Genomic DNA, 14932 nt, shown 5'->3' with positions numbered 1-14932 from the left:
ACCAGAACCTCACCAAATACATCACTGCTGTACTCCTTCACAGAACAGAGGACCAATGTACTGATATACGAGTCTGAGAAGAGAAAATTCTCAAGTTGTTGTTTGTTCTTAAGTTTTTGTTTTGAATCCACCTCAGTCATCATTGGTGAAAGGAAAAGTAAATTAGTAGAAGTACAGGAGAAATCAGAACTGTCACTGCATTTATTAAAAACTAGGCTGGACTATGAGACATCTACGTATTTATAAGACACCTATGAGACATTTCTTCTGTGAGAAATGTATTTCTTTAATTTGTTATATGTTCATTTATATGAGCATTTATTTGTTATATGTTCATGACACATGAGATTTTGTCAACAGTTTTAAGCCTCATATAAATTCCAGTACGTCTGAATATTTTAAAAGTATATTTTTCATTAGGAATCTAATCTAATCAACTAGCACCGATGAAAGGTCAGGACTCATTTAACAGACTTCAAATAAATGTATATTTTTTGTTAACCGCAATGCCTCTGTTGTAGAAGGTTTTTGTGCATTCAAAGATTTGATGGAAGCCTCACTGAATATTTCTCATAACCATAAATACAGTAAGGATGCTAAAATGCAGAGACTAAAATTCAGAGAATTCTGTGTTAAAATACAAGACTGAACTTTTCTTTTTCTAAAACGAAGCCAAACAGGAAGACGTCTTATCAAAGGCTTGCAGGGCTACCTGGAAAAAAAGCTCTGGAAGCTCTGCAAATTTACTCTCAAACACAATGAAGAGAGGAAGTAGAACCACTTTCTCGTTTACTGTGGGTTCTGTGTGGCTTTCTGCCAAAATGTTAGCATCGGTCACACAAGCCACGTCCCCCGATATTACAAAAGAGCTTTGAGAATGCAGTCAAATATGACTTGAGCTTTGAGAATGCAGACAAATCTTGGAACATTGTAATTTACAGATGCTATTTTAAACCTGCTCACCCAGCTAAAATAACATATGTTATGCATAACAGAAATAATGATGTTCCTTTATCTATCATCACTTGAGATTAATAGGAAAATGGACTGTATCTGAGGGTTAATGCAGGTTTTTATTATTTGAAAAAAAAACCTCTACAAACCTGAATACCTTGCCCATCAAAAGTGACTCTTTGCTCTCCACCCGCTGTGTTTGTGGTGATGAAAGTGGCAGACTTGTCCTGCCCATGTAATGTCACAGCCACTTGGACTTGTCGATCTTTAGCAAGCACTCTCCACAGGTCAAACCTCTCCTCACTCGCTGCCCCTTTCAGACGCACTGTGGCCACAAATACGTAGGATGGGGGGAGGCCCTCTGGGAAGATCTCCCTTGGAAGGAATGTGGAGGAAAATTAATTTATTCATATATTAATATATTCCATTGATTGTCATAAACATAACCAGGTAAACATTTTGTTTGATCCTGAATATCTTGAAGGTTGAAAATATGCCATGTCTGGGTGTTTATAGGAGCATACTGACTAATCACATATATGAGAAAATGTAAATATAGCCTGAATGAATAGGTGTTATGCCTCAGGTATCTAGGGGAAGATCTAGACAGTGGAAGAAAACTGAAAAAGTAGAAACAAAGACCGCTCAAAACTGTGAATATGTGCACCATAAAGCAGTGTAGAGGTGTAGCCACCAGTTGCAATTCAGGTGTAGGTGTGTGAGAACACAGCATCCACACAGACATTTGCTGTAAGGACACCAGGATTTCTCTCTGCTCCACACTGCTGACAATATATCAACCATGCACTCAGGTACCAATGCACTCATCAAAACTCCAGGCCAACCTTCCCCTGTCTGACCTTTCAAATCATTGTGGCAATTATTCTAGAAATTCAAGGAAGGAGTTGTTATATACTTTCTTTTTTCTAGCCTAGTTGGATAGTTGGTTGGTTGGCTGGTTGATGGATCGACTGACTGATTGATTCAACTACGTCTTATTTTCCTACCTTGTCTTCTCTGTAATGTCCACGTCTTTGTTCAGCAAGTAGGCCATCTCTGACATCAGGGATCCCTGGATCTTTTTGGCCTTCATATGGATCCTCATCCCTAGGATCAGCTCAAAGCCCTTCTCATCCCTCGAAGCCACAGGAATACGTGTGGGACAAACAGACTCTGCAAGACCACAGACGGAAGAGTGTTATGGAACCTTTCTACTACAGAACACCAACACACACACACTTACAAATATACTTAAAGACCAATGCCAGTTTGTTTGTTTTCATTATAAATCTTATCATTATTCTGTGCGGTTTTACGTGTCTTTATTCCAGAACCTTCTTGTAAGGAGCCCCCCGTGCCTCAGACCTCTCGTGGCATGCTACGATCAACACAGCTACACACACTAAGTGCAAATCTGTTCAATTTATACTCATGATTCCACTTGAGCACAGTGCACTTGGGGGCTATTCTTGTGGACACCTCGCATGTGCAGAAATAAGCCATAAGACTGAGGCACAGACATGTATGTGCAAGGTAGAAATGATGTCTGCAACTTCCATGACCGGTGTTCTGTCGTATTTTCCTACCTTATCGATATTTCCTACCGTGTACGAGGGCCTCGCATATTTGTAGACGTATCTCTGTAGAGTTTGTTTACCTTATGAAAAGGTCATAATGTAGCGCAAGTCAGAGTTTAAAAGGTAGGATAATCTTTAAATTAAAAGTTTATTTTGCGTATTCATGTATTGTTATTAATATTAATACAAGCAAATTGGATTGTTTACATCTTTGTATGAACATGTTTTTAGCCTGTGTGTCATTATAAACCAGCATTACGTTCATTAACACTATAGTTAGGAAATTTCGACAGCCTAAATGTCATTATAAAACATCATTAAGCCACCAAAATCATGACGTAATAGTGACTTGCGCATGCGCAGAAAGCCTGGGTAGTAATTTTCGACGGGTAGGAAAATTCGACAGAACACCGGCAGCAGAGGCTCTGAGCTGATTCAAAGCGACACAATTACAAAAACAGGCTGGTTAGCCTGAACAACGAGTCCAATGCTGGCACAATATCCAATCAGATTAACTCATCTCATTCCTTTTAAAGGAATAGCATGACATATTGCCCTGATACTTTCGTCGCGGTAGCGGGCATATTAGGGGTGATGTTCATGTTGTTTTGCAGAGACCCACCCTCACACAGTTTCTGCTCCATGGAATCACGTATGTGATCGATGGTGGTATAGTCCTCCGCATACAGCACATAGTCGCTGGACGGCTTGTTTGCAATGGCCACCAACTCCGAAGTCGTGACCTCTGAACCCACCCCAACTGCAAACATGATGATGCCCTGAGCTTGGGCCTCCACACTTGCATCCACCACATCGTCCTGAGATTTCCCGTCCGTCACTACTACACCAATGCGATTCTTAACAGAGTCGCCACGCAGGGAAGAGGCAAACACGTGGTCCACAGCAAACTTGATGGCACGACCTGTCTGCGTGTTGCCACCCAGGTAGCTGATGTCCCGGATGGCCCTGATGAGCTCCCGGGTGCTCTGGTGCAGGCCGAGTGGGATCTCCAGGCGGGGTGTGTCACTGTACTGCACTACTCCCACCTGGGTGTAGAGGGCGCTCACATCAAAGCCACCGGTGACGTTGACCAGCCAGCGTTTGGCCGTATCGAAGTCTTCATCACCGACACTCCAGGATCCATCGATGATATAAACAAGATCATTTACAGCTGTGCTGCAACCTACAGGACACAGAGGTCCATATGGTTATAACCTTAAGAGATAACAATAATTCTATTGAAATATTTCATAATGATTTCTAAATTTGAAATCAGAATTGCATTGTTATATAAATACATATAAATGCATGCTGAAAGACCTTAACCTATATATTCAGTGTGAACCGATTCTACAGCTCAATCCACATATCTGGCAAATTTTGCAGAATGAATGAACATTTTTTACAGTGTCCAAAGAACACAATGTGGGCATACCTGCTCGAATATCCTCTTCTTCTATTGATTGAATAAAGATGAGGAGCAGTATTGTTGTCATTAACCTCAATATTAACATTTTTTTTTTTCGTTCTATAAGATTAGGTTTCAGTTTTCAGGTCCTGCAAAAGAGGAATTAGAAATATCTGAATACAGTACTGTCCATAACAACATTATTTCGACCAAGGTGTATTATATGGATCATCCACATTCACTGTTTCTGTCTGATAGCACCCCTGACAGTATCATTATAGACTTCATTTTTTCCTACCCATAATGCACTTTCCTCAGAGATGTTTAGGACCAAGGAGTTGCAGTGTGTCCTTGCTCACCATAAGTAATTCTTCTGTAAATCTCTCTGTCTCTCTGCCTCACTTAATATAAACATCCAACATATATAAATATATACCAATGAGTCCAATAATCTATAAGATTTTGCTGTTGTCATTTGGTAAGGTTACATTACACAGTATGTCCACGTCACAGATCATCCAGTCACTCAGGGGAAGGTCTATTTCCACTCCCCTCTCTAACATCACTTGTTCTTGCAGTGGTGTTGCTGTTAGGCAGTTTTCCTGGTGGCTTTTCTTTATGGACACATACATGTTTCAGCAAAGGACTCGTGCGTCAAAAAAACCACACTCAGCCAAAATAATGTATCTATAAAAATAGATTTTTTGTGTTAAGATCTCTTTGGAATAAAAAACACTACTCATGAACTTTGTTGAATGAGAAAATTGAAAAAATTCTTGGGAAGAGGGTCATTTTTTTTTCCCCGAGTGCCATAAAAATGTGTGGTCTCATTTTTTTTTTTTTTTATGCTCTGCTCCACTGAAGTCTGCGAGCTGTCTTGCAGACCACAGACTGCAGCCAAGCAAAATAACAATGTAAGTAGAAAGCTGGTGAACACAACACGAAAATAAACACAGGGCAGCTGGGTGCTGGCAAGCCATTCCTGTGGAGGGGCTGTGCAGAGCAGACACACTCAAGGATGAATCTGCACAGTGTCATAGTGCACAAGTATATGTGCACAAACTTCAGCCCTCTTCTGGCTGCTTTAGGTACATTCTGCATTAATCCTACAGTGGGTTATACTACAGCTCAGATAAGAAAAGAGCAAGAAAGGTTTCAATTTTCTCCCCACAGTGGCTGTGTTGTCACTTTAACACTGAATCTCAAAGTAAATGGGCCTCAGTCCAAAGTAGCTTAACACAGAGCTGCTCCCTGGTCAACCAGTATCTCTGCTACATTTTTCAAGTAGAACCTTCCCACTTTTACACTGACAACACACCAGACTATGTTTTGTTTACACATTTATTTTGTTGTTATCATTTTAAAGCACAATAACCTATGTGGTAGAAAATACGTTAGAAGAACACATTCTCTCACACAGTCTTTGTTCGTGTACAATGTGGTGCCTTGTAAAAACATAGCATCCTTAAGGGCTTGTGACCTGGCTTATAGAGTGTGGCACAGTGGTGTATGCTAACCAAAATGTGACAAGCTTTAAAGAGAACCAACACCAAGGGCAGAAACCTGTGGAAGCTTATAATACAGCATGACCTTTAATAACTATGGACCAAGAGCGTAACATGACAAGAACCAATAGAGTGCCCAAACTGGGCAATGTCAAGTGGTTTAGAACCTTGTTCTGAAAGTATTTCTGCCCAGTCTAAAGGGCACTTCTGATAGTCTCATATGCATCTACAGGGCAGAACAGAACACAGGAGTCATCACATTCTGCCTCCCTTTGTGCATATAACAGCTACAGATATCTGTAGATATTGTGCATAATATTATAAAAGTGAAGAAATATTACAAGAATATTTCTTAGTGACATATATAGTTACTCAAATCCTTAACAAGAATCTGTCATATTTAATTGAATAAGCGTAAAAGTAAATTATGTAGGAAATGTCATGGAATGGAAGTAAAAAGACTGCGACCCTCTTTAGGCCCAATGGTTCTAATTCTGGGTAATCATTCCTCGTTTACCTTTTACAACCCACACAACAGTACAAACGGTACAAACAACGCATAAAAGCTGGTAGAGGTTAATGCTAAAATTACACATTGAGTCAACTGCAATCCTTTCACACTGGCTATCATCTGCTCAGTACTTTGGGTGAAAAATTCCATATACATGCTCAATCAAGCTGAAATAGTGTAGTTGGGTAGAGTAACTATTGTGCCATAGCAGAGTTTGCCATAGGATTTTGTGCACTGAAGATTATTTTTTCATTATTATTGCCTTGATATTGATGGAATGCATGTGTTGCTTCAGCAGAAATACAAGGGGCAAGTTGTTTAAATAAAAATAGTTTTCAAAACCCCATCTGTAGGGATTTGTTAAATTAACATATAGAGAATCTTATGTTTAACACCACCTAAGTAAATGTAAAGTGCAGTTCTGCCCCAGAGAGGAATTTTCGTGTCCCAAGCCAATATTATGTGTATGGTACTTTCCTTTTTACAGACTACCTTTAGAAGCTCACTCAGCCATGGGACTGCATGCTTATGGTGGACAGGTTCACCTCAAACCTTGTTTGGCCATGTGGGGACAGCTGTAGATGGACTAAAACCTACCGAAATTACACAAATTACATAGTTGGCTGCACCTTGGAACCTAATTAATATTCCTGAAGTTAGGTCACATGTACAACAGCCGTGCTGAGGTACAGATATGAGATATGTCTGCCTGTGTTTTTTACATAAATGCTTGTGATTTCCAGTGAATAAACAAACAATGAACAGCCTGCAGCTGTAGGAAACGAGCTTGTGGAACAACTGACATTACACAAACATGAAAAAAACATGATAATTATGACCACTATAATAAATCATTAATTTCCAATGACAACTAAATTAATACACTGAGCTTAACACATTATATTATAAATGAATGACCATGTGCTAATATTTTCGTGATGTACTTAACATGAAAGACCTGATTTCATGACATTTCATTCTGAAACAGTATTTGAAATATATGTTCACCTTTTCTAGAATAGACATGTTTGAATGAGTATACAAGTCTTGAACAGGCTGTACTTTTATAAACTTTATAAGCTTGTTGAACAAATGATATTACAGTAGGTAATAACATGGTATTTGTGACCGCTACAGTAGATCAGTCAACTTCACATACAACTAAATTAATATTTTAGCAACCCCAAACAACCTTGAACACAGAACAATAACTCACAAAGCATGGTTTAAGATATACCTAAACAAAAGGCGTGTTTCATGGGATAGTGCATTCTTAAGAATACTATCTGAGTGAAAAATGTATTAGTCCAGCTTCATCCACTATCAGCATGTTAGCTACATCATTTTTCAATCTCTCATGAACTTTTAACATGAACAGGAATTCTGAATAAAAGGCAAACTGTATTTAACTTAAAATGCATGCCAGAAATCCGTTCCTTTGAGGAAAAACTATATTTAACAAGAAATGCATACTGCCACACTGAAAAAGGTACTATTTTAGTATTGCTTTGTGCATGTGAATACGCTAAAAGGACAACAGTACTCACTGGTAGATTTTGGGAGGTAAGTATATTTCAACTTTAACGTTCTAATCCCACGCAGTATTATTGTTGACTAATTTTTTAACTGATGTAAATTTAGTTTATAAAAGCAAAACTTTTTTAATAAAAAAAAAATATATTATTTGCACACTAGATATCAAATTTACTTGTGTGATGAGCAGTAACACACCCACCTGCCCTGCAGATGGGGCACAAGTTCTATTTACTGATAGAAGAATGGTGTACATTGCAGTCATTTTTATAGGAATTAGCAATTACATAAAAACTAATAATAATTGGTATCTGCACCAAACTGCCCAAAACATAAATGTAAAAAAAAAGTTTTATTTTCTTTCTTCATACTACATGTCTTAGTTGAAGATTATAAAACAAAACAAAGAACAAAAGTCGATAAATTGTTATGGGGCATTTAAAGAACTCTGTAATTTTGCTGTATGTTTTAGGAAATCCTAATCTAATAACAATAATTACATCAGTCGTGTGTCATGTATGTGTAATGATAACAGGCTACAAATATAAACTTACGAATTACAGTAGTAATTAAGATATTTTGAAAACTCTTACCTTCCTGTATTAAACTTCTCGCAAAAGAAAAATTCTCGAAATTCCAGGACTATGTTTCAAAAAAGAAAAACTACTATGCAAAGTAATTGCACAGTCTTTGTCATCCCTCTGGGCAGTACTAGTCGCTGCCACTGGAGGAGGCCATATCGCTGCCATGCACGCGCTCTTATCCTGCAGCTGCCCGTGACGTCACACTTCCACAACTTTACCCTTCTTGAGTTTTTTTTTGTCGTTCATCAGATCTCGTAAGGGTGCTACCGTACGAGTTAATGTTGTGATTACTACCCCTATTAGGTAAAACAGTGAAGGCGCAACAATTGTTACTTGTACATTTGTATAATTTTAGCAAACCACGGTCTGCTGAATATGTCCTCCTACAAAAGAAATGTAGGAAACAGAATTCAGCCCCACAGAACATAATTTTAAATAAGGAAAGAAAGCTGAGAGGAGTTGCTTGTTTGATTAGTAACGCACTAATATTACTAATGCTTCTTTTGTCACTGTGAGGAGTTTCTCAGATGCAAGGTCTTATTAAACTTGTTACATGAAGGCATAGAAATTAGCCAGTCTGTCGTTTTTGACCAGTAATGGAAACTACATATGGCTTAAGCACTACAAACAGGTGCTTCCACATTATATTTATAGAATATATTTTACGTTACGTTAACCAGAATTCGCCAGTATAATGGTACATAATACGTAGGACAACAGGCAATATCGCTTATTCACGTGCAAATCATGCTAAAATATTTAGTATGATTCATTCTTCTTAAAAGCTAGATTAGCAAAAGACGCATTCTCATATTAAGGCAGATCATTCCTACAGTAGGAATAGGTGGCTCTTCACTACCACCTATAGGCACATGACGGAAAAACAAGGAATTCACACTTCCACGTACATGACTGATTTAATTAAGGAGTTGATGCTCTGACTTTTATTTGGGGCCCTTTTCAGTGCGCAAGCTCATTTGGCTTCTCAATACAGGTTCTGAAGTTTTTTTTTTCTATTAACCAGAGACACCTGAACATAATATTGTGAGGTCACAAAATCTGCAAAGCTGATGAGCCTTCATTCCCATTTCTGTTTGAGCTACGTCCAACATCCCCTGTATACTCTTTATTGTTAAAAACTTTTTTGCTGATAAGATTTTTTTTGCTTTCCTTTACTTTAATAAAAGAGAAAATTATCAGCAGTTTTATATACTGAATGATCATACAGGACTGTAATTTACTCCAGTAATGATCACTGTAGTGATTTTAAATGGCAAAGAAGCTAAATGTACATTTTAAATGGCAAAGGAGCTACATGAAACTTAACATGACCATGCTCATTAGAGCACATATTTACGGAAGCACTTTATTTTGAGAGTATGTTAGTACATGGAGGACATGCTGTTCAGATTTGCTGTTCCTGCCTTCTATGGGATTATCTATGTCCAATTGTTCAAACCATTTGGGACAGAATGATCTGTAATTGGAAATCCCATGTTTTGCAATCCAGGATAAAGTAATTTTATGCTGGTTTTTCAAAGATATATTGGATTGAATCACCCATTTCCAGATACAAATTGTTCAAAATTACCAGTGGTCTAAACAGGAGTACACATTACAATATGGGGTACTAGCTGCATAGAATAAGTACAAAAGCTGGCATGGGAGCAATTTGTGTTTACTGAAAGGAAGAAAACATCATAACAAAATACAAACATCCTTTTGCATTGAACAATTTCTTTTAAACAGTCAGACTCCACCCATCATCTGATCCTAAACAAGTGGTCAGAAACGCATTCATGCAGAAACTTTAAGAAACAACTAGAAAGACGTGGAAAGCACTTAAATTAAAGCTCTCCGTGGCAACATTGATCATCTGGCTGTAACCTTGCCCAATTTCGGAACTAGTTAGTTCATGAATAAAATTGGCAAGACGTCTACAATATGCAGCCAGTTAGCTATATGTTAGAGATGCTAGATATAGATATGCTACCTTGCTAAGATAGCTAATACCCCGCAACGTGAACCCATTTGCATTGTAGCTAGCTAAGATATCTTGTGTGAATTAAACGAGTTACTTCTCAATCTATGGCTATTGTTCCAGGTAACTATATTAAGAGTAGATAAATTATAATTTTGACGATATTGTCATGTAGTCATAAGGCTAAATCTATCAAGAAATAAAATAACTACTAGATGACTTCTGATAGTTTAACCTCACAGAAGCCAGCGTCTTATTCTTGGGATTAATAAGCAGCAAATCACTGAAAAAATGTCACTACTGCCACCTACCGCGCAAAAGCGTGTAATCCGAATATCTAATTCGGGGATAAACTAAACAAAAACAGCATATAGTGTAACAGCAAATAAAAGCCTAAATAAACACATTTCTGAGAAAGAGAAAGAAATGTGCCAATTTTTCAATTCTCAATAAACTAGCAATTTAACAGGTGATTATAGAACCATCAAAAAGTTTCTTGTAACTTAGTTTTTATATTAGTAAAATACACAAATTTTCCAGAGAAACAGGACATTTCAGACAGAGGTCCTTCATCAGCTGTGCAAGAAACGTGCTATATTTATATATACATGCAAAGTCGCAGGGTGTTACTTATTTGAACTTTGCAAGTTCTCCCACTTAGAAATCATGGAGGGGTCTGAAATTTTCATCTTAGGTGCATGTCCACTGTGAGAGACATAATCTAAAAAATAGATCTTTTAATCATTTATTTGTGTGTTACTGCTGCAAATAAGTATTTGAAAAATCTACCTCCACTCCACTTATTATTCTAAATTAGAGTAATTGAATAAGTGAATAAGTGGAGCGGGAATTTTTAGAGGTGGATTGACAGGTCTTTGAGGGCCAGAATTTTTACTGATTGGCAGGTTCAAATACTTATTTGCAGCAGTAACACAGTAATAAACTGTTTTTAAAAAATCATACACTATGATTTACGGATTTTAAAATTTATTTTTAGATTATGTCTGACAGTCCCTATAGTGCTCCTATCCCCTGTCAACACTGGAAAAACTTGTGACAACCTTGAACTTCTTGTGTTCCTTCCTTTGAGAATGTCTTTTCTATTATCACTGCTACTACAATGCAGTCTATGTATATAAAGAAATCTGATAAACTGTCTTACATAAATTGTTTGTTAAAATATAATAAAAATATCTAGCCTATACCTCTTTCTCAGAGAAAAAAAAACATAATGATCAATGACCAGTAGAGTGCAGTAGAGTTTTGTTATAGCAAATTTATAGACACGTTTTAGTCTGATTGTCACGTTGAGGACCCCGGCCCCTCCCTTTTGGGCGTGTGTCAACGTTGTCCACGTGCTTTGTCTGCGTCAGTGGATATACGTGGTTAGGGTTTTGTCGTGTGATTAATAAGTCTCACCTGTGAATCGTCTCGTGATCACGTGGGGCTAATGTGGTTTGTCTATTTAATGTGCGCTCGCGCAGTGTCCTGTGCTCGTCGTTGTCTAATGTTTACACGTTACGTGTCTAGTTCGATGGTCTACGTGCGCTATTGCTCAATACTTGTTGTTGTAATAAAAGTGACAAGGAGAAATTCCAGCGGACTCGTGTCTCTCGTCTGTCAGCCGCCTCCCGCGTCACACTGATTTTGATATTAAAGCCATATTATTTATCTGCTGTCTTCAAAATCTGTTAATTACTGTCAGTACAGTAAAACAGCCTGAGTGCTTAAGTAAGGATAATAATTCTAGTATATAAAAATTAAATAGATCCGTTTGGTTATGCAAATATTTGATCATCTGAATATTTGATAATTATAAACTAAGCCATCTATTTGAAGAATTAAATGCTGGTCTGCTGCCTCTAGGTGCAGTGTGAGATGGACGTGAATGTCTCAGAATCCTCAGAGCCAATGGCCCAGACAGAGTCTTAACACATTTACCAGCATGAAGCACCTAACATGTGTTTTACAGACATTATTAATCTTTTAAAGAGATTTAAACACCCCCGCCTGTTTTCAAAATTGCTTTCAAAACCATACCAAAGAAAAACAAAATGGACAGTCTCAGTTAAATTGCTCTCACTTAAGCTCAACTGAAGTGCTTTGTGAGACTGATATTGCATTATATTAAAAAGTACTTTTCTAGAGAGTCATCCAGGCTGTCTAGGGTTGCTGGTATACAAAGGATACCATGTATTTGTGTACCACACCACACTTGCAATGACAATGTTTGAAGAATTGTTTTGCCAGGCTATTATCCTTTTTTGATTGCCACTAACTATTCAGTGGTCTTGATCTATGACTTCAGCATTTTTCTCAGGTATAGATATTAGTTTTTCCTCTCACTCTATCTATCTATCTATCTATCTATCTATCTATCTATCTATCTATCTATCTATCTATCTATCTATCTATCTATCTATCTACCTGTAATCATCATTTTAACAAGAAAGTCAATGCATTCATGTTATTCCCTTTCCTTTATACTAGTGCCATGGCAACTAATAATAACAATGGCTTCATTAATGTCTGAAAATGCATAACCTACATTCCATGGACTACATTACACACCATAACCTACATTACATGGACTGATAATAACACACCCAAAGATCCCTGGCAGATGTGCAGCAGGCTGCCCCTTTTGTGTTGGTAGAGCTTAAGGATTTAACCCTGCAATTGCCTGTGGGCTAAGCCAACATCCAAGTCACTGCCTTTTATTATTCACAGTGGGGTGCTAATTGAAGATGTCATTTGAAGTTAGTACCAAACAGGGAGTTGGATGGCAGACTCAGAGGACCAATAAAATGGCCATTCATGACTCAATAAGACTGAATCATGGTTGAATGATGTAAATATATTTAATGATTTTTCCATATTTAAAGTGAGAAAGATACTCATTTTCAGGGCAAAGATGTAATAGAAAAAAGAAGGCATTTGTGATTTGATGCCTTTTGTACTTGTTTATGGCTTCTAAATCCTAGGATGGTGAACACTTTTAACATGCATTTTTGTCCATCAGTGTCAGTGTCAAGTGAATGATTTAAGGAGCTGTTCATGGTGCTGAAATATAACCTGCTGTTCAGGTTAAACCCCATTTGATATGCCCATTCACCACACAATTTAAATCTTTCACATTTGCAGCTGAAATAACCCTCAAGTAGACTGAAAGTGAACAGCTCCAGAAATACCACCCAATTCAGTTCAGTCCTCTCAGAATCCCATGAGTCAACTCTACCAACGAGAATGAATCCTCTTGACACAAGTAAATAACTAATGCACTATCTACAGTTTGTGGGATTGACCCCTTTCCTGTGGAGGGAGATTGAGATTGAATTTCCATTTCCTCTAATAGGATATTTAGTCATAGCTCACCTGCAACAGAATCAGAGTGTCAGCTTTAGGGCAAGTCTGCAATATCCTGCCTCACGGAGTCTTGCCCACTCAGCATAAAGACCAACAGCTTCTGTACTGGCCAGGATTTTACCTTCACAAAGGGAAAGAAGAATTATAGGGCTTACATACTTCAAGCGCTTCTGACAAATGCTGGTAGTGCCCAATCTTCATATAAGAATGTCAGTCTCGTGGTAATCTGAGATGTGAAATGCTGGCCTTTCACAAATACAGACAAAGCAGAGGTGCCTGTTTTTGTTATTCAACTTCCAAAATGTAGAACTCACTGTCTATGACAGGCAAATGTATTTCACTCTTTTGAAATGTTTTAAAGCTTTTTTGTGGTGACACATATGTCTCCTAAACTCTGAACTTTCCATATCCACCCATTGGAGCCACCTATTATTTCTGATCTGCCCTCCTGACCCAGGTTCAATTATAGCATTTGCTAAATATAGCAAAAACAACAAAAAAAAAGTAGCCAATACTGCCACTTTATTGCCATTCACAAAATGATGTGTCTCACACCAAGCCTCATTCTGAGAGCCCTTTGGGGGGGATGTTGTGACAGGGGCACTGGGTAGGAACATTAAAGGGACACCTCACCCAAGTAGGAGGACTCTGTTGATGAAGTATCTGTGCTGGATGAGCAGAAATATTTCTGCATCTGGTGCCTTTGTATGGTGCTCAGAATGTAGCTGAAGCCTGTTGAGAGTGGATATGACTGTCCTCTTGGCACTTTACAAGAAGAGCATCATGATAACGGGCTTGTTTGTCTCACTGAAAGAGAGATTACTGTGGTATATGGTGTGACACTTGTGAGCCACACACAAGGATGGAGGAGTGTTGGCCATTTGGGCTGACTGCCAAAGGCTAGAGAGTGGATGATGACAGCATAGGTAAATAGTGAATTATTGAGTGATACCCTCCATAACTCAAAAAAGTCAGGGGAGGATGTTTACAGTGAGGATGCAAATGTACTTTGCTACTATATGTTCCTTTCAGTGGCCTCTAGATTGGGAAAGACAGGGTTATGGGAGCAGATTTATGGTGCTCAAAGGTGCCATGGACACAACTCCATAGTGTGCCCATTCTGACCTAACTGTCCATCATCCAAGGCAGTTGACCTCGAGGTTTGAGTGGAAGGGGGTGTCACAGTGACTGTGTGACATTTGTGACACAGTGACATTTCAAGTGTCTGTGTGCAGTGCTGTGTGACTATGTTACTTAAGTCTTACATACTGACTGAATATCTTACTTAAGTGTTACATACGCATTGGCGTACCTAATCTTTATAGGTGTGTGGAAGATGGATCAGATATTGTGGTTGTTCAGGTTCAGAAGAGTCATCAGGATTTGGGCTTCATACTGATATGAGAACCAAAGTCTCTGACTCTAAGGGTTTAATACTGAATTTTCAACAAGGAGTGGAGCGGAGAGCAGGTTATTTGTGGTTTTTTATTTGTCTTATAATGTCAGAACATGC

General features: G+C 38.2%; 1 protein-coding gene across 1 annotated transcript in view; it reads right to left on the bottom strand.

The window, feature by feature from the left end:
* The window catches only part of LOC143474072 (uncharacterized), a 36952-nt gene extending 28743 nt beyond the window's left edge, over positions 1-8209 (bottom strand). The window contains exons 1-5 of the mRNA XM_076971352.1: positions 8082-8209; positions 3967-4088; positions 3154-3714; positions 1962-2127; positions 1104-1329 (exon numbers count right to left, since the gene is read on the bottom strand). Of these exons, the coding sequence (XP_076827467.1) occupies positions 1104-1329; positions 1962-2127; positions 3154-3714; positions 3967-4045 (1032 nt within the window). The 5' untranslated portion in view covers positions 4046-4088; positions 8082-8209. The remainder of the gene's footprint in view (positions 1-1103; positions 1330-1961; positions 2128-3153; positions 3715-3966; positions 4089-8081) is intronic.
* Between the last annotated feature and the right edge of the window lie 6723 nt (positions 8210-14932).

Source organism: Brachyhypopomus gauderio, chromosome 13 (genome assembly GCF_052324685.1).
Source record: "Brachyhypopomus gauderio isolate BG-103 chromosome 13, BGAUD_0.2, whole genome shotgun sequence".
Taxonomy (NCBI): domain Eukaryota; kingdom Metazoa; phylum Chordata; class Actinopteri; order Gymnotiformes; family Hypopomidae; genus Brachyhypopomus; species Brachyhypopomus gauderio.
The sequence above is the reverse complement of the archived record's forward strand: the minus strand, read 5'-3'. Positions and strand labels throughout refer to the sequence as shown.